This window comes from Chenopodium quinoa, unplaced genomic scaffold, assembly GCF_001683475.1.
Source record: "Chenopodium quinoa cultivar QQ74 unplaced genomic scaffold, ASM168347v1, whole genome shotgun sequence".
NCBI classification, from domain to species: domain Eukaryota; kingdom Viridiplantae; phylum Streptophyta; class Magnoliopsida; order Caryophyllales; family Amaranthaceae; genus Chenopodium; species Chenopodium quinoa.
Genome location: NW_018743783.1, coordinates 1,016,530 through 1,036,029, shown reverse-complemented (window position 1 = coordinate 1,036,029; position 19,500 = coordinate 1,016,530). Strand labels below are relative to the sequence as shown.

The 19,500-nt window shown below is 37.4% G+C and overlaps 1 protein-coding gene across 1 annotated transcript; it reads left to right on the top strand.

The window, feature by feature from the left end:
• Nucleotides 1–1,721: 1,721 nt before the first annotated feature.
• LOC110684805 (VAN3-binding protein-like) lies at nt 1,722–8,078 on the top strand. The gene is made up of 7 exons (XM_021861238.1): nt 1,722–2,650; nt 3,571–3,681; nt 5,577–5,997; nt 6,585–6,803; nt 6,935–6,984; nt 7,284–7,341; nt 7,542–8,078. Exons 1-7 carry the CDS (start codon nt 2,288–2,290, stop codon nt 7,757–7,759), a joined length of 1,440 nt encoding a protein of 479 aa, XP_021716930.1. The 5' UTR covers nt 1,722–2,287; the 3' UTR covers nt 7,760–8,078.
• The last annotated feature ends 11,422 nt before the right edge of the window (nt 8,079–19,500 follow it).

The window sequence follows — 19,500 nt, the reverse complement described above, 5'->3', positions numbered from 1 at the left end:
GCGACGCTCGGTCTCGACGCTCTAAGCTCGATATCCGACGTCTTTGTTCGTAATACTTTAATGACTCATCTAATCCTTCGGATTGATTCGTCGATTCGGATCGGTTATTTTATTGGGGTGCGACCCGAAGGGTTCAGTCAAGATTAAGCCGTAATATTAATTATGCATTAATATTACTGATCGGAAGCGGCCTCCACCTAGGCATTTTGATCACTTGACCTCACTGAAGAATTAGCTTTCTACTAATTTCGAACCCTCTATCGAAATAATACACTTGTTGGAAGGACACCATTCCTTTCAAATCTCCCTTTGTTCGGGTTCTTAAAAAAAAGGAGAGATAATAATAATAACAACAACAACAACAACAACAACAACAACAACAACAACAACAACAACAACAACAACAACAATAATAATAATAATAATCAATTACTTAATAAATTCATCACTTTTCTTTTAATATAAGGAAAATATGTGAATCAAAATTATTACAATTATATGACTTGGTGAATATTTTGTGTATATTTTAACATAGATAGTTTAAGTTGATGGAATTGGTAAGTAAAAAGAAGTTTTGGAAGGAAAAATAAGGCACTAGGAAGTTACATGTGTTATTTGTTTTAGTCCTACAGTACATGACATATATTGCTATATATGTTGTAAATATTATGTGATGGGTGGGGTTTCGGTGGTTTCTAAGGAGGAGTGAGGTGGTGGGTGGGGTTCTTGGTGGTTTCGAAGAACGAGTGAGGTGGGGTAGAGAGGGGGGTTATGGTGGTTTAGGGGAAAGGGAGGTGGGGTGGGTCATGGGTAGGGTTTCCTATAGTTTCGAGAAAAGAGAAGTAGGGTGGGTGGGTGGGTGGGGTCGTTTCAAGGTAAGGGAGGTAGGGTGGGTGGGGCATTCAGTTGTTTTGAGGAGATGGGGCAAGGAAGGAAGGGGTAACAACCATGGATAAAAAAGGAAATGGTAGTGGAAGGGTTGGTGGTTATGGTGGTTAAAGGTGGTTGGGTGGCTGCACTCCAGCCACTAATTCACCTAGCAGCACGATGGTGGTATGTGAAGAGGTGGGGTTAACGGGAGGTGGTTGCTTTTTTTTCTTTAATTTAAATCATTTTTTTAAAAGAAAAACGTAAAAACTAAAGGAAAAAGCTATCAATCATATTGCGACACGTATCACAATTTCTATTAAGCAGGTTAACAACCAGTCATGTTCTATTTTGAACATATGTCCGTTATAGGTCATTTTATTTTGGAATGAATAATCAAAATGTCGTTTTATTTATAAAAGACTAGCTAAAGATTTTTTTAGTTTAGACAATTCTTCCTAAATATGGCCGTTTTTAGCAAATGTATGTGTGTGGGGAGGAAAATGGATGACTATGTTGCCCTTTCACTGGTCTTATTGGGGGGCGGGTGATTTTGAGGATTTTTATGCATTTGGTGGTAAAAGGTTTTAAAAAAATATATCAAGGTAGAAGGCCTTTTCATGATACTATAGGGGAAAATGTAAACTAGATATAAAAGAGTTACAAAAATAAACTAGATATAAAATTGTTTAAAAAGATTATTTTTACATTTAGTGCGATGTAAAATAAATCAAACATATGCTAAATGTGGGTACAAAAAAAAAATATATTTGATCCTCGTACTTCTAATAAAATGAAACATTTCACCACCTTAGCTCGCTAAATTTAATAATGCTTAAAAAGCACATTTTATTAATTTTAACAGAAGTGCATAGTGATACACTGCATTAGTAATACGGTACGCGGTGTTTGCTATACAATTATCACATATCAGGACAGGAAGAACAAAAGAAAACAAAACAAATAAGAAGAACAAAAGAAAACAAAACAAATAACATATCAAAATCGAAAAAGAAAAAAAAACACTAATCAAATAACAAGTTTCTCAGAAAATCATTTCCACATTCAAATAAAAAATTTGACTAGGACCATTTATGCAACACAATTCAACCCCACTCACTAGTTGAAGAGACAAATTTAACATACGAGGAAGTCGATAATAAAACATAACAGAAGAATAAAAAAACAAATAAAATAACAAAATCCATTAATTAAAATACGTAAAAAAAATCCAAAAAATACTTATCCTTCCTCTTAATTCCAACATTGACACGTTCACCCTCTCTCTCATCCCTCCTATAAAACCCCCCGCACCCTCCTCATTACCTGCCAAACAAACAAAAAATCACACTCTTTCAACCTCCACTCTTCTCCTTTTCTCTGACCCCACTAGACACTTCCTCAACCCGACCCGACCCGAATGGATAGAGGAGTAGCCGTCGGTGAACCGTGGAGACCCGACCCGTCAATTCAACCCGACTTGTTATACAAACCACCAGAAACTCCGAAAGAACCCATGGAATTTCTATCACGTTCTTGGAGTGTTTCGGCTCTTGAGATTTCTAAGGCCTTAACTCCGGCTTCTAAAGGCATGCTTTCTAAGGCTATGTTTGGTGGGTTTTCTGGTGGTGGTGTCTCTGTTGGCGGCAGCGATACTCCCATTTTGGAAGATGTTGTTGCCGAAGAAGCGGCCGCCGCGGCTTCCGGTGGTAATGGCAATGCCTTCTCTTTTGCTTGTTCTGAAACTTCTCAGCTCATCTTGGAGCGCATTATGTCACAATCGGTTAGTTTTTTTATTTATTATTCTTCTTTAATTTTTATGAATAATATTTTAAAATTTTCTTCATTTGTAAATTTTTGACAAGATTATGTTGTTTGTTTGTTTGCTTGTTTTTTTCAGGTTCAATTTCAGGTTTTTTTTTTTCTAATTTTAGAAGGGAAATTGATCAAAAAAACAATTTGTAATTTTTATTTTATTCGGTTGATTGGGTATTAATAATAATCTATGGGAATTGACTTGCAAGACAATAAATAATACTGACAAAATTAAAATCCAGTTTCTTTTCAGGTTTTTTTGGTGATAAAAACATTTTTGTAATTTTTATTTTAAGGTTGATTATAAAGTGAATTGATAAATCTCAGGAAATTGACTTGTAAGACAATAAATTAATAATACGGAATAATATTGACAAAATTAAAATTTTGTGGGTTGAGTAGATTAATTATATTTTTGTTTGTAGTACAGCTGTTTTGATTAAATTGGCAAGTGCAGTGTTTTTGCTTGGAGTGCGAAAATGAATTATTTTATTTGGGGATTTCTTTTTTGTTCAATTTTTAGTTCCCAATACGGAATATTTGAATCTAGAAGCATAAAAGAATAGCGCTAGGTTTCTATCTTAAGCTGTCTTCTTCTAATGTACCTACTCGTTGATCAAGGAGTGTTTCTTAATTACACTCGATTTGTCCAGAATCAATAATCACCTTAATCGATTGTGTAATTTGAACTAATAATAATGTTACAAAATTGGAATGGTTGGAGGTAGTAGCTAGTAGGACTTGTGTTTTAAGGTTAATAAATAAAGTGGTAGTACTAGTAATTGATTTATTCTTTTTTGATATGTGACTTTGTAATGATGACTAGTGTGCTAGTGGATAAATCACTAATATAAAAATATAACATTGGGTTGGTTGGTTGTCTTACAGCAAGAGGTATCTCCCCGCACTTCTGGTCGGCTCTCGCATAGTAGTGGCCCACTCAATGGCTCCTTGACTGATAGTCCTCCGGTTTCTCCTTCTGAAATGGACGATGTCAAGGTTTGTCTCTCCATCTTATTTTATGTTCAGAACTAATTGTCACGTATTTCTTACTGAGTATTTCATATAATTTAAACCAGTAATGTGCCAACTAAATCAAAATCGGGATTGGGATCGAGACAGTAAGAGATGATGTCAATTTATTATGTGGGTGAAAAAAGTTTGTTTCCTATAACTATAGCTCAAAAAGTAAATAGATGGGCTCAGAAGTGTGTCTAGTGGTCTGTGTGGGTTACAAACACAAGACTGACGAAATTAGAAGAGGACGATTTCTTGTGATCTTTGCCTTTTTTTTTTCCTTAAATTTTTTCATTCATTTAATTTAATTTATTTCTTTAATTTTTTTAAGGACGCTTTATCAGAGAATGCTTTTGTATTTGCACCCTTGCGGCCTTGCCTAATGATTCTTTTGTTTCAAAATCCGTAGTAAGGAAAACCGTCAGTTTTATTATTTAAAAAAATTGCAACAATTTCCTATTTCTTTACTTTTTTATCCTACCTTTTGAAAAAGTTTTACCGTAGGTAGTGTGGGAAAAATACATGGTTTTCACTGGAATGGCTACCTCGTTTTGGTAGTTACGGAAACTTATGATTTAGGCTTTTTGTGTATATGTATACTTGGGAAAATTAATACTCGGACTACTACTAGTATTAATTGCATGGAAAATGACTTGATAAAATCGGAAAAATCATGATTTACCGAGTGGGTAATCTACCTATTGCATGGAAAACGACTTGATAAAATCGGAAAAATCATGATTTACCGAGTGGGTAATCTACCTCGCCTAGGTAACAAAATGAGACACGTATATGTAGCGTTAATATAAATAATCAACAACGATTAAGTGATTAACGTGTGATTATGTCATTAATTACATAAATTGATGTGAGTATAAATTTAAGTTATGCGATGGATGTTTATACTCGATCTTAGAGCTATTTATTGAACAAAGCGATTTTTCTTCCCAATTTATTTGGGTAATTCAACCACAAGGTAAATGTAATACAAAGATCACTTCAATAAAAATTGTTAAATTGAATTGGGAAAGAACATGTGAAAAAAGTCACTATCTCTTGAAACAAGGTCATTTAGGCCTTGTTTAGTTCACCTTATTTTTACTTATTTCAGAAAAAAAAAGTTCAGATCAGATCAGAAAAAATAAGTTCAGATCAGAACATCGTTTTATGTGCGGTTTTTTATCGCTAAATATTCTTAATTTCGTAATGAAAAAAATTGTGAAAATTACATATTAATAAACTATACATTATTACGAATCTAACAAGATCCCACTTGATATATTTTTTCCTTATAGATTATCGTACACTTAAGGTCATAGTTTGGTCAAATCAGACAATCAGATCAGATCAGAAAAAATAAGTTCAAATCAGATCAGAAAAAATAAGTTCAGATCAGATCAGCATAAATAAGGTGAACCAAACAGGGCCTTAATTTCTTTGGATATGTGATTATTTTAAGGGCTTGAATTGATTGACATTTCAATTTCAATATCTATAGTAAGCTTCTCACATTTACTTGCAATAAATTGAAAAGAATGTTGTGACCACTTTTAATTTAGTGCTTGCTTATTATCTCCTCGAGACATGCATTATTGAGATGACAGCCCATTTGATGACACCCATTTATTAGACTACTGTTAACCAAGAGTTAGGTTGATGTCAATACAACCCTGATAAAAAGAATTTCTGTGCTAACTTAATAAAAGTAAACTTATTTCTAGTTAATTTTGGTTTCAGCCACTTTTACTTTTGATGATTTATTATCCACAATTGTCTTTATCTTTAATTTTGGTTATGATATACTTGCACTCTGTATGCCCTTAAGGCTACGTATAAGCATTTAATCCATTTCCTAAACCTATTTGGCTCATATGCAGTACTGTCGCCTCAACAATCACGCAAATACGCAGTACAGATCTAACAACCCTGTTGGAGTTACCCCTGCTGCTGGTGGGAAAACTGTTGGGAGGTGGCTTAAGGACAGGAGAGAGAAAAAGAAGGAAGAAACGAGAGCACAGAATGCGCAACTACATGCTGCTGTCTCTGTGGCAGGTGTTGCTGCAGCGATTGCTGCAATCGCTGCTGCAACTGCTGCATCGTCAGGAACTGGCAAGGATCAAGAGGCTGCAAGAACTGATATGGCTGTTGCATCTGCTGCCACCCTCGTGGCAGCTCAATGTGTAGAGGCTGCTGAAGCTATGGGTGCTGAGAGGGATCATTTGGCTTCGGTTGTTAGCTCTGCAGTCAATGTTCGATCTTCTGGTGACATCATGACTTTGACTGCTGCGGCTGCTACTGGTAACTTGACACTTGATAGTAATAGGCTTAACAATTTCCATTATATATTCATTAAGTCAATTTTATTTCCCATTTCAAATTAACAAATTTCATTGGAGCTGAACACTATCTAATTAATTTTGCATAACAATTTTCATTAAGGCCACCACTTTCTTTTCTGACATTCAAAAACTTAGGACAACGTGCTTTTTATGAATTTCTTTGTTAGGATCTTTGGAATCACAGAGTGAGCTTTTCTTTTGAAAGTCACAATAAATAAATCACAGAACGAACTCTCATACCATCTTTATCAACATTTTGGTGGATAATAAACAAAAAATACCTGATATCTTTGAAACTTCATTGATTTATTGCTTTAGTGTTTGGGTACCTTGCTTCCTAATTGTATGAAAATTGCATTTGTCATACAACATAGCTCTGTTAAAAAGTACTCCGTACAAGATAATAAATTATGTAAAGTTTAGACAAGAATTGTGTAAAATGATTTAATTCATTGGATGACATTTATTAGTGTTACATGTTAGATATATTATTAAAGGTGCTATATCATTTCAATTAATGAGATTGCAATTGTTCAAATTGTCCAGCATTGCGCGGGGCAGCTACACTGAAAGCGAGGGCATTAAAGGATGTGTGGAACATTGCAGCTGTGCTTCCAACTGAGAAAGGGGTGACTGTTAGCAATGGCAGCAACGGTTCTAGCGGGAGTCATAGTGGTGAAATCATGCCAGAAGATAATTTCCTTGGGATCTGCAGCAGGGAGTTGCTTGCTAGAGGCTGCGAGCTTTTGAAACGTACTCGTAAAGGTATCATAATTCTTGCTGATTGGTTTTACAGCTTTGTTGCTCATGAATCTTATGATTAATGCATTTTAGTAGGTGATTTGCGTTGTACTACTGACCAATGAGTATTTCCTTTTGTCGTGTTTACCGTACAGGTGATCTTCACTGGAAAATTGTGTCTGTTTACATCAATAGAATGAACCAGGTAAGTTTATTTATGTACTTGATTGCTTACCTAGACAGTGATTGATGTAATCTTATACTATACAACATGAAAATTTTATTTAACAACTTAATAGTGGATCCAAAAAAAAGTTAGATGAGGTTGAGTAGTTGATGATTCGTAGTCTGATTAGATACATAAGGTATCTTAAGAGTAACTTTTTTCTATTTTTAATCAAGAAAAGCCTTTGAAAGTAAAAAGTTAAAGTAATCTACAGTCGATCAAAGATGAGTCCGCCATCATTTAAAATTTGTAACGTCCTTTTTATTTCTTCATTGTAGGTTACACTAAAGATGAAGAGCAGGCACGTTGCTGGGACCATAACAAAGAAGAAAAAGAGTGAGTTACATTTGCTTTTGTCTCTCTTTCATAATGTGAACAAATGTTTTATTAGTGTGGGTCTGTAAGTCTTCATTCCTTTCCTGGGGATCTGAGAAAGCTAATGGTTAATGAGGTGGTAAAATATGAAAAGCTAACATCTTTAAGTTTGATTCCTCTTTTTTCCTTTTTTGATTTCCCATATTCGATCGTCTTTGCAGATGTGGTGATTGAAGTCATCAAAGATATGCCGGCTTGGCCAGGCCGTCATTTGCTTGAGGGTGGTGACTGCAGGAGATATTTCGGACTTAAGACCATCTTACGTGGTGTTGTAGAATTTGAGTGTCGTAACCAACGTGAATATGAAGTTTGGACAGAAGGTGTCTCGAGGCTTCTCTCTCTCGCTGCTGAAAAGAACACCAATCGACATAGGTTCTAGGGTAGTAGTATAGTAGTATATCTCGTTGTGATGAACGTCGTTATGGTTAAAGCCGTAATGGTTGTGCCGTTGTAGAATGTGATGTTTTTTGCAAGGTGATGACTTTTGGGGGAGATGGGTATAGGGTAAAAGGGAGAAAAAATTAGGACATTGGTACAAACCATATGTTTAAAAAAAATGGTGGGGGGTTGGTTTTTGGCTTTCTTTTGAAAGTGTTTGTTATCCAATGTAAAAAGTAGCAATTAAAGAAACAAAAGCATTGTGTAATTGGTTCTTCTTTACTCTTTTCTTACAGTGGATAAAATTTTGTAGTGTGATAGTCTTAGGCTATGTTCAAATCATCTAATATGATCCAATGTGAATTTTTTGATCTAATCTTATAACTTAGCAAAACCTTGAACTTATGAGTAATTTTTAATTAAAAAATTAATTAAATAATAAGCCAGATTCCTATAGATGTTCATGTTCTTAATACAAATTTTTTGAACAACTTTATTAAGAAATTGTAGATAATCTGTGCTAGATATTTACTTAATCGGCAATAAACAATGTAACAAACACAATTAAAATGAATTGGATTCGATCTCATCTACTCCTTTCGTAAGTTTTTACTTGCTCCATTTGTATTTTGTGCACTATTCATTTGACCTACTCTGACTAATGTTTGTGATTTATACATAAGAAAAAAAAAATTGTGGTATTTGTTAGAATCGTGTCAATAGATTATAAAATTTCAACTGATATAATTAATATTTATTAATAATTAAAGATAATACTAATCAAAAATTTATATTAGTATACGTGTCTAGACGAAATGAAGGAAGTAGTAGCGTATGATCTAATTATTTCTGAAATAATCAAATATTTTAACTAAACAAAGCCGTAATTTGTATGTGAGCCATGTGATTCAAGAAATTGAATGTTCTTTGGCTAATGAGGTAAGAAAAGGAGGAAGTTGGACTGAGGCAGTCAAAAAAAGAGAAAAGCCAAGGATCCCATTATTTGTTGTAAAGAACAGACAAAAAACATAGCCAGATTCCATTTACTTTTTCTTTTTTTATTTTCGTTTTTTTGGTGTGAAGGTCCATTGCCCCATTTTATTTTTTCATTAGCGTTAGTTGTATAGTTTAAGGTAGGACTAATCATGATTAGATTTGTAATATTCCATTGAAATGTCGCTTTCCGCCTTAATCTATATTTTGTTTAAGTAAAGCATACATGATGATATCAATCTGCGTATCTAAAAGACAGCCAATAACCTTATTATAGGTGTATTATAAGCTGTGTTATCCAAAATCGCCGCTTATAATTGAGAATGATTTTGTATAATTGATTAATAAATACTTCCATGAAAGAAATAAATTTGTATTTTAAAAGTTATCACTTGCTAGTTGCAAGCTGTCTAGTTGGGGTACGAAGTACGATATGATTAACGGCTCCACATTTGCAATGAAGCAAAAATGCAAATAAACAAGTGACTTTCCTACTTTCAAAAAATTATTGTATAAAAAATAAACGAAAAAAAAATGTCGGGACTTCCTTTAAAGAATTAAAGTGGGGCAAGTAGGATATCTACTGATCCACTCCACCCGCTTTAAATAAATGGATGAAAATTTGAATTTAATGGATGAGAAGCAGGTGACTGATGAAGCAAGTAATGGATCAGATCAGATGTGAATGATACTTTTTTTCACCCGTTAATCATCCACCTATCCGTTCAACATATATTAAATTTTTAATCTAAGAATTTTAATAATAAAATATAAAATGTGCAAGAAAATTACTTTTTTTTTTTTTTTTTTTTTTTTTTTTTGCAAATTAATTTTTCAAATAATATGTTGTCATTGTTTACTTTTTTTATTACTAAAATAAAAAATTTATTGTAAAAATAACCAAAAATAGAGTTAATGTGATTTTTTTTTTCTTTTCATTTTAATACTCATCCATTAGTCATCCGTTTCATCCGCGGATGATGGACGGATGGATATAGATGATGGGTGAAACGGGTGATGGATGAATGTGGATGGAGCAATTAGAATAATAGATGTATGTGGGTGAAGCTCCCCATGATCCGAATCCGATCCATTGCCATCTCTAGGGGCAAGAACTCTAAGGACCATGATTGCAGAGGTCACATAAGCTACACCCTCATTTATTTAAAATAGAATCTATTTTGTGCGCTAATTCACAAAATGTAACAAGAAATAAATCTTTGATAATGAGGTTCCTAAATAGTAAATACTGTAAAGAAAGGTTGGTGAAGATGGGTAGATATTTTTATTTTTTGAAATAAATTGCAAAAAAATTGAGTATTGACATTTTAGAGTGTTATGGTGAAACGATGCAAAAATGACTAGAATCCCTTACCTTATAAAAAATTTATAAAAATATTACTGTGATTCCATTTATACCTATAAAAAAGTTTATTTACATATTACCCCCATTTAAAATTTTGATATTTCCCCTTCTCTCTTCTATGTTGCTATGTCTTTTACTCCGTTTTGTCTCAAATCACGATCCTTAATATTCTCATCCTGTACTTTCAATTCAAAGTTCTAATTTTGTTTTGGTTGGGCGGTTAATCCGTTCATAGAATAAATAAAAATGTATTTTCTATTTTTTGAAATTAAAATTGTTGTTAACAATTTGTTTCCAAGAATTTCTCTCTCTACTGCTTCCCCTCCCTTGGCTTCTTCGTCAACGGATGATGTTCCCACCACCACCAGCAGCGCTTAACACCAAGGATTTACCTCCAAGAAACCCTCTATCATCTTACTCCTCTTTTGCAGATTACTTTTTACTAAGATACCCCTACCCAATTTTATTAATCAATTTTTACTTTTATTAATCAAGTATTAATCATTATTTATATTAATCAATTCCAAGCTTTTTCTTTTGGTGTTTTTACCCGGTTCACATCCTTTGGGTTAATCCGGATTTGAGACTCAGTTTTGAGTGGTTAAGTTCCAGTCTCATCCTAATTACTGTTATGGGAGACTGAACACGCGGTCTTCCCTACTAAGTATAGCCCTAAAGACCACTACATCAACAATTAACTGGTATACAAAGTACAAGGTTTATGTATACACGCTATGTATATAAAATGAATTTAAAATAATATATTGTGATACACGCTACGTATATAAAATGAATTTAAAATAATATATTGTGAGACATAGCGTATGAAAGGTTATTCTTTTTCGAGAATCTAAGGAATCACCCTTTAGAATAGAAACGTTTGTCCGACTTCTATTGATGAATTACATTCATTTTGACATTATGCAAGATCAAGTCTTTAATCATAGTACCCCATAATATCTAAATGTTTAAAATGGTTCTATCGGGTTGGAGTAATAAATTGGGGTTCATATTATTGTCCGGTCATTATTTCTTAGTGAGCGCAATATGTGTAATTATGCAATAACAAAAGAAGTTGGAGGTAAATTGGGGTTCATATTATTCCTTGTTACCTCCAATTCTCATGGCTAAAGTGGTCTTGGTCTAATTGTAAATTAAGAATATAAGGTCCTAGATTTAAAAATTGTAAATTCCCTGTTGTGTATTTATATTTTGTTGTGAAAATGTGAAATAAAAGAGCCTCTAGCTCTTTCTTCACCTCCACCATGGATTCAAGTCAATATTTTGGCATGGTAAGGTTTTTTCTTTAGAGAGGTTGAAATGGCAAGCAAGGAGATGATCTTAACAGTGGCGGTTTCAGTATGGGTTCAGTGGGTTTAGCTGAACCCATTCCGGACTTCTGAAATTTCTGTAAAATCTGAAAAATAGAAAGCGTATAATATTAATTTATGTGCGTTAACTAGTTGTTAATGAGGAGATGGATCAGTAGTGAAGGCCTGCGTGCAATACGAAGTTGCTCCTCACATTGACTCGGGTTCAATCCTTTACCCTCATTTTTTTTTTGGCTTTTTAGCCCCATCTTTCGTTTGTGGTGGTTTTTTACTTTTCATTTATTTGATTTTACCTTGAAAAATCAATAATTCACTGTATAACTCCATTTTAAACCAAACCTATTTAAAATCAATAATCATTCATATAAATATGTTTTAAACCAAGCCTATTTAATGTTATTGTTATTTCCTTGTTCTACTTGGTCATTGGATTTTTTAATAACTATAGTTGCAACTTTGGATGAATGGCATTGCTGTCACCTCCAAATTATGGTTGTGACTTGTGTAATTGGTAACTTATTCTTTGTTTTTTTTATTTGACCTACTATATTATCATGTTTGCCGATGCATAAATCTAATCATCAATATATTTAATTCCTATAAGTAAAATTATAATCAATAGATATTGTGATAAGATTTATTGAGACGATTAAAAAAAATGTACATGGCTATGTTTTAAGTTAAGTATAAATCACAAAAGGCGATCAAAGGTGAGTGCGAATAGTGCAAAAGTCAAATTAAGTCAAATAATAAACAATGAAGGAAATATATTATTTTACGTTCGAAAACTCCGAACCCATAACAAAAAATTCCTAAAACCGGTGGGTGTTTGGGAGTGCGGTTTCTAGAGAAGAATTATAAACAATTATCTGTTAAAATGCATTTATCAACAATTTTAGGATTGTATTCAATGTGCGTTAGTGGCTTAATGTATTCGATATTAGTTCATATTGCTTCCAAAGGAGTTTCATTTTTGCCTTTGTCATCTTTCACCCTTCAAATGTTGTTTTGCAGGTATTTTGGCTCATACTCAAGCTTGAAGTTAAAGAAAAGCCATTTTTAAGATCGTAGCGTACACTATTTTTCAGTTGTTTAAAATACGTAGGTACAAAACACTCAACAAAATTAGTATTTCATGCTCAAATGTACGCATAATTTCCTATTTATCATTTGTGGTATGTGTCAGTGAGCGTTGACGGAAAAAAAAAACATTAAGATCTGGCTATATTTGCAAATAGTTCCCAAAAAAAAAAAATTGATAAATAAAAATCTCTTTCAGAAGAATTAGCCGTACCGCGCGCATCGCGCTTGTTGGAACCCTAGTTATAGTATAAAGCTCATTTAGAACATAACTTTTTTTTTTATTAAACCATATATTGCCAACAATTTAAAATTTGCATCACTTGTCTGTGTACAGACTTTTAAAGACTTATTTTATAGTATTACTAGCCCTACATACATGCGATGCGCCAATGCATGCGTTGATAAATCAAAAGTGTTTTAAATCAAAAGTATGACTTCGATGTGTTTAATTCTTGTTACACCTCCAACATCTTCTTCACAACGTTAACCCTTTAAATGTGCTTTTGAAGTTTAAAGCCTTCTCAATTAATTGTCATCTAATTTTTTGTGGTCTTATATGATAATCTTTGGAATTTCTTGATTGCAAAGAGGTTAATATTCATTTACATGGGTAATATGAGTATGTAGTAATGCGATTTCACCAAATGTCATTGAGTTATTTGAAAATTCACCAAATGCCATCGAGTTTTTCAAAATTCACCAAATGCTATCGAAGTTTTCAAAAATTCACCAAATGTCGTTAATGACTGACGGTCGTTAGCTCCATTAGTCATTAGGGTTAATGATGGCACGTGTCATGTAATGATATGTTCTTTTTAATTATTTATTTTAATTAATAAAAATAACATCGCTTTCTTAATTTGCTTGCCGAAAAATATTGCGTTAAAGTTTTGGCGATCATTTTGGCCCTTAGTGGGTCCAAATTAAGCTCGATATTGTCAAAAAACAAAAACATAAATGTCCTGTTTTGCGTGCCAAGAAAATCTCAATTTGTATGTTGTTTTGGGTAAAAATACCCAAGGCCACGTGGCCCAATATCATGAGACACGTGTCACCATTTGATAGGTTCAAAATGAACGAATCTTTTACTAACATGTGGCATCCCCAATCATTTGGAAAAAGACGATCTTCCTGGCCCAATTCCTGGGATAACCCATCATTCCTAGGTTTCCGTAACCTAGGAATGACGACGCGCACCCCAAGACCCTATAAATAGGGAGATGTTCCCACCTGGGGACACATTCAGAAAAATTCACAAAAACAGAGCAATCATTAATTGCAGATATTTACTCCTGATCTCGGAATTTGAGAAGATGCTTTACTTTTCACGCTTTTTACATCATCCGAACACGTTCTAACTTGATCGTCGAAGGCAGAACTCCACCCAGCCGGAATCTCCGTTGTTATGCAGGTACAGGCGCTCGGAATCCAGTCTTGGAATTATAACCCTCCTGAGGGACACAGAAAACCCCGAAACATTTGGCGCCGTCTGTGGGGAGAGTACTTCTAAGATGGCTTCACAAGAACCTGTACCGCCTCCAAATGAGAAACCGCCTACTGCCGACTTTGAGGTCTATACAAACCAAGACAGTGGTGACGACTTCGATGTCAAAACCTATGTGGCCCCAGATGGGTCACTCAGAACTAGGCGCACCCGTCCCATGGAAACAAGGGAACGGGGCAAAGATCAAGCTAGTCCAAGTGAGACAATCGGACAGCCGTTTGGACAACTCCAGGCGGCAGAAGGTGCAGCCCCAGTTACTAGAGGCGAACTCATGAAGTTTCAAAGGGGAAATCAAGGACTTGATCAACAAGAAGACGGCTGGATCCAGCAGGGGTCAGTCGGCTAAGAAGAAAAAGCCAGTCAAGGACCGTGTGCCTACTCCGCATCCCAAACCAAAAGATGAGAATCTGATTGATCTGTCTAAGATCCGATTCCCCGAAAAAGGGAAGAGGAAGGCCATCCGGTATGTTCAGCCGGATGGATCAAAGAAGACTTATTCTAATGTCCGGATGTTAATCCAGCAGAAGAAAAGTCAACAACTGTCTGAGTCGGCTTCAACGTCGACTTACCTAGACAGCTTTCAGAATACCTCAATGAGGTATTCGCAATCAAACCAAGAGGGTCAGTCAGGCGGCTTGTCCGTTCACACTGGCCCTTAGATAATCTATTTGGCTCTGTATGTGCCTCAGCAACCATACATGCCATATGGTCAACCATATATGCAGCCGGCTCTCTTTGGGAGTAAGGTGGCACAAAATGTCTAACCTTTGGACTGGTAGCTCCGTCTACTCAAACTTGGGGAACAACCTTCTGCGTTCTCCAAGGATATAACCGAGGCGGCACAGCCAGCCAAGGTTAAGAATGTGTTGATGGGAACTTATGATGGTACCACCAACCTTGAAGATCACATGATGGCCTACACCAACCTTATGTACTTATAGGGGTTGGATGATGCCACCTGGTGCCGATGCTTCCCGACTATGTTGAAGGGCATTGCCTAACGATGGTTTTGCAACCTGCCAGCCGGCTGCATCAATAGCTTCAAGACGCTTACGTACTTGTTTGCTTCTAACTTCTCTATGAACATCCCTGCTAAGAAAACAAGTCTTAAATTGGGTACCATACAACAGGGAGATAGAGAAGGGCTTAGGTCCTATGTCAGGCGGTTCAATCTGATGAGAATTCAGATTCAAGGGCTGTCTGACAAAGTGGCTTACACAGACTTCTTTAAAGGTCTGAAGGACGGGAGGACCTTTAAGTTCGATCTCGTCAGAAAGAGGGTTGCTACCCTCCAAGAAGCTCTGATGGAGGCGGACGCCTATATACAGGCGACTGAACTTTGCGCCATCAGTAAGTAGTCGGACCCTAAGAAGTCCAACAAAAAAGAGAGTCGACCTGCTCAGCCGGCTAAAAAAGAAGAGAGCAAGTAGAGAAAAGAAGTCTGGGTGGCAGATGACTCTGAACAGCCATCCCAGAAAAAGAAGGAAAAAGAGTTTAAACCGTACGTTCCCAAGTATGAGTTTAACAAGGACTGCTACTCCATCCTCATGAAGATCAAAGACTGGGTGACTATTGAGAAACAGGCTGCAATGAAAGGTTCCGTCAAAAGTCGGAACAAGAACAAATACTGTCATTTCCATGAGGACATAGGTCATGACACTAACGACTGTTATAGCCTCAAACGGTTGTTGGACCGTCTGGCTAATAAATGGGTGCTGAAGTCCTACATCCTGAAGTCAAAGGTGACCCTGAGGACAAATAATGGACAACCATCCATAATGGCAGCCCAACTTGCTATTAGTTCGGACACTGATGAAGAGCCGATCTATACAATAGCAGGCGGCTTTGTTGGAAGGGGCCCAACCATCTGGGGCACCAAAGACTATATCAGGCGGCTGGATGTTAACTCAGTTGATGAGGGTCAGGCGTCAAAAGACACCTTTCCTGAGGTCATCATCACTGAGAAGGACAAGGGCAAGGTCAGGTGGCCGCATGACGACCCCATAGTCATTGAATGCAAAGTGGCCAACCAGAAGGTAGGCCAGATCCTTATTGACACTAGAAGCTCATCTGACCTGATCAGCCATAAGTGTTTGGCAAAGCTCAAGTATAAGTCCAACAGTATGCACAAATTATCTCACCCCTTAGTTTTGGGGGTGGAGTAGTACATTCGGTAGGGAGGATTAACCTACCCATCCGGTTAGGGGAGAAGGGAGAAGGACGCCACATGATAGTCCGGTTCTTGGTCGTTGAGTAGTTGACCGCCTATAATATGATCTTGGGCCATTTAACACTGAATGAATCCAAGGCCGTCATCATTTCATCCCTTATGCTCATGAAATTTGAAAAGGATGATGGGTCTGTAGGTTCCTTGAACGGGGATCAGAAGACGGCAAGAGAGTGTTACGTCTCAGACGTCAAGCCTACTGTGGCCGCATCCGGCCAAGGTGAAGAGCCTATAGACCTTGATGAGGTCGAGGAAGCCGCGCCTGCCCCAATATCAGCCGGCAAAAAGAGAAAGGCCGACTAGTTGGTGGCCGTCAAAAAAGTGAAGCAATAGCAATCACTGATTGGGGAAAGGTCAGATGAACTCCGTCCCCAGCCGGCTGGTGAGCACGTTGATATTGTTCTGGACGACACACGTCCGGATCGAACTGTTAAGGTCGGGACGGTTGCTTTTGCAAAGTTGGGTGCAGACTTGCACAACCTGCTGAAAGAATTCAAAGACATCTTTGCCTTTGAAGTAGAAGAGATGCCAGGCGTCAGCCCGGATCTAGCTGTTCATAAACTTGCTGTGGATCCCAAGAAGAAGTTGGTTAGGCAAAAGAAAAGGAACCATAACGAGGAAAGAAGTCAGGCAGCAGCCGCCGAAGTAAAGAAGTTGTTGGATGCTGGGTTCATTTGGCAATGTTACTTCCCGGATTGGGTTGCAAATGTTGTTCTTGTAAAAAAGCCAAATGGCACCTGGCGGATGTGTGTTAACTACACAGATTTGAACAAGGCATGTCCGAAGGATAGTTATCCCCTTCCAAAGATCGACAATCTGGTCGACTCTACAGCCGGTCATGCGTTGATGAGCTTTATGGACGCCTACTTAGGCTTCCATCAGATACCCTTGTGGAAAAAAGATAAAGAGAAGACGGCATTCGTCACTGATCAAGGGTTATTCTGTTATACTGTGATGTTGTTTGGGTTGAAAAAAATGCGCCTGCTACCTTCTAACGTATGATTAATACGGTCTTCATTAATCAAATTGGGAGGAATGTAGAGGCGTACATTGATGACATGATAGTCAAATCCTGTTGGGTTTCGTAGTGTCCAACACTTTGAGGAAGAGAAACCCGCCCAAGACCCACCCACTAATAAAAGTAACTAAGCATGCAATCACATAATTAAACAACAAAAGAAAGAGAAAGGGAAATGACATTCTTATCCTCGACGCGTGCTTCGCTCCTATAGAGCTCGGAATTCAAAGCCTTAGCTCCGTAAGCACGAGAGCCTCCAACGGAGTCCACCCTCGAGACCCGACTTGAACGGCCTTTACCCCGAAGTTTAGTCGGGGCTAGACCAAGAAAAGACTAGAGTATTACGAACTTAAAGGTTTTCTCACCTATAGGGAGATGTCTTATTGAGTTCAACTCAAGTGATTTTTCCCAAACCCAAAACTTGGATATTTATAGGGAATGGAGACTTGATCTCCCTTTTCCCATCAATGTGAGAGATTTGCGCTTTCCTCAATTTTATTTTAATAAAAAACAAAATAAAAATGCAAGGCAATCAACAAGTTCCAAGTGTCACATGGAGGGCAAGAGTAGGTGGGACCATTTAAGGGGGGGGGGGACCAAACCTTTGTTCACCAAGCAACCCCCTTAATTTCGGTCCCCACACAAAACCGCACACACCTTGCCACTTGGCTGGCTGGCAGCCTGCCTTGGCTGCCAAGGTTGCCAGCTGGCGCCTAGCACAAAGGCTGGGCAGCCCAGCCAGCCAGCACGCAGCACATGCGCAGCCAGCGAGCGCACACGCATGCGATGCTGCTGCTGCTTGGTGCGTGCAGCTGAGCGAGTGGCATGGTGCTAGGTTCTGCTACGCTAGCACGCACAGCCCGCTTGCATGCTGCTGCTTGGTGCTACTCGCTAGCGGCCTAGGAGCAGTCCCCTCTTCCACCGTGCCATCGAAAGCCTTTTTCTGCCGACGGTACGGGTGATCGCGCCTGAGCAACCTTCTTGTCCTCAAATACACCTCTTTGAAAGAATGATCAGGGCGTCTGCTTGGCGTATCATCAATACAAATGGGACATGCCTTTTTCCCTTTATTCTTATACCCAGACAAGTTGCCATATGCAGGAAAATCATTAACGGTCCAAATAAGAGCTGCACGCAATGTGAACATCTCATTCTTATGAGCATCATACACGGAAACCCCTTCGTCCCACATCTTTCTCAAATCATCAACCAATGGCTCAAGATACACATCTATGTCGTTTCCAGGTTGCCTTGGCCCCGATATCAAGAGTGAAAGCATTACATATTTCCGTTTCATGCACAACCAAGGAGGCAAATTGTAGATCACTAAAAGTACCGGCCATGTGTTGTGCTGGGTACTAAGAGTGCCAAATGGATTCATCCCGTCCGTGCACAATCCAAGCCTTAAATTTCTGACTTCATCACCAAATTCCCCAAACTTCATATCAAGGTTCTTCCATTGCGGGGAGTCGGCTGGGTGCTTCAGCATTCTGTTTTTCTTTCTTCCCTCTGCATGCCACCTCAAGTTTTTAGCGTCTTTTGGTAAAGAGAACAGATGCTTAAACCTTGGAATTATGGGAACATACCACAACACCTTAGCAGGAGGTCCCTTCGTACCAGCATTGCAACTCTTGCGCTTGTAGCGCGACTTCTTGCATCTTGGACACTCCTCCAATTGTTCATATTCATTTCGGTAAAGAATACAATCATTAGGATATGCATGTATCTTCTTATACTCCAAACCAAATGGACACATGAGCTTCTTAGCGTAATAGTAAGACTTAGGAATTTCATTCCCATCGGGCAACATCTCACTTAACACGCTCAACAAGGAAGTAAAACTACTCTCCGTCCACCCATGCTTCAACTTAATGTTAAAAAGAGTTAGCACGGCTGATAGTTTGGAGTATTTTTTGCACCCAGGATACAAAGGCTTTTTAGAAGCCTCCGATAATGACTCAAAAACGTCACCTTCAAAACCACGCATCATCTCATCCACACCTTCATCCTCAACCTCATCCACATGATCATCCTCAAATCCCTCCTCAGCACCATCATCAACAATATGTTCATCATTCTTGTATTCCTCGTCCACACGGATATCATTGCTTCTATCATCATGCACATCATACCCAATAACATCCCCACTGTACTCTCCTTCTTCACCATGCCAAATCCACACATGATATTTAACCCTAAACCCACGACAAACTACATGAT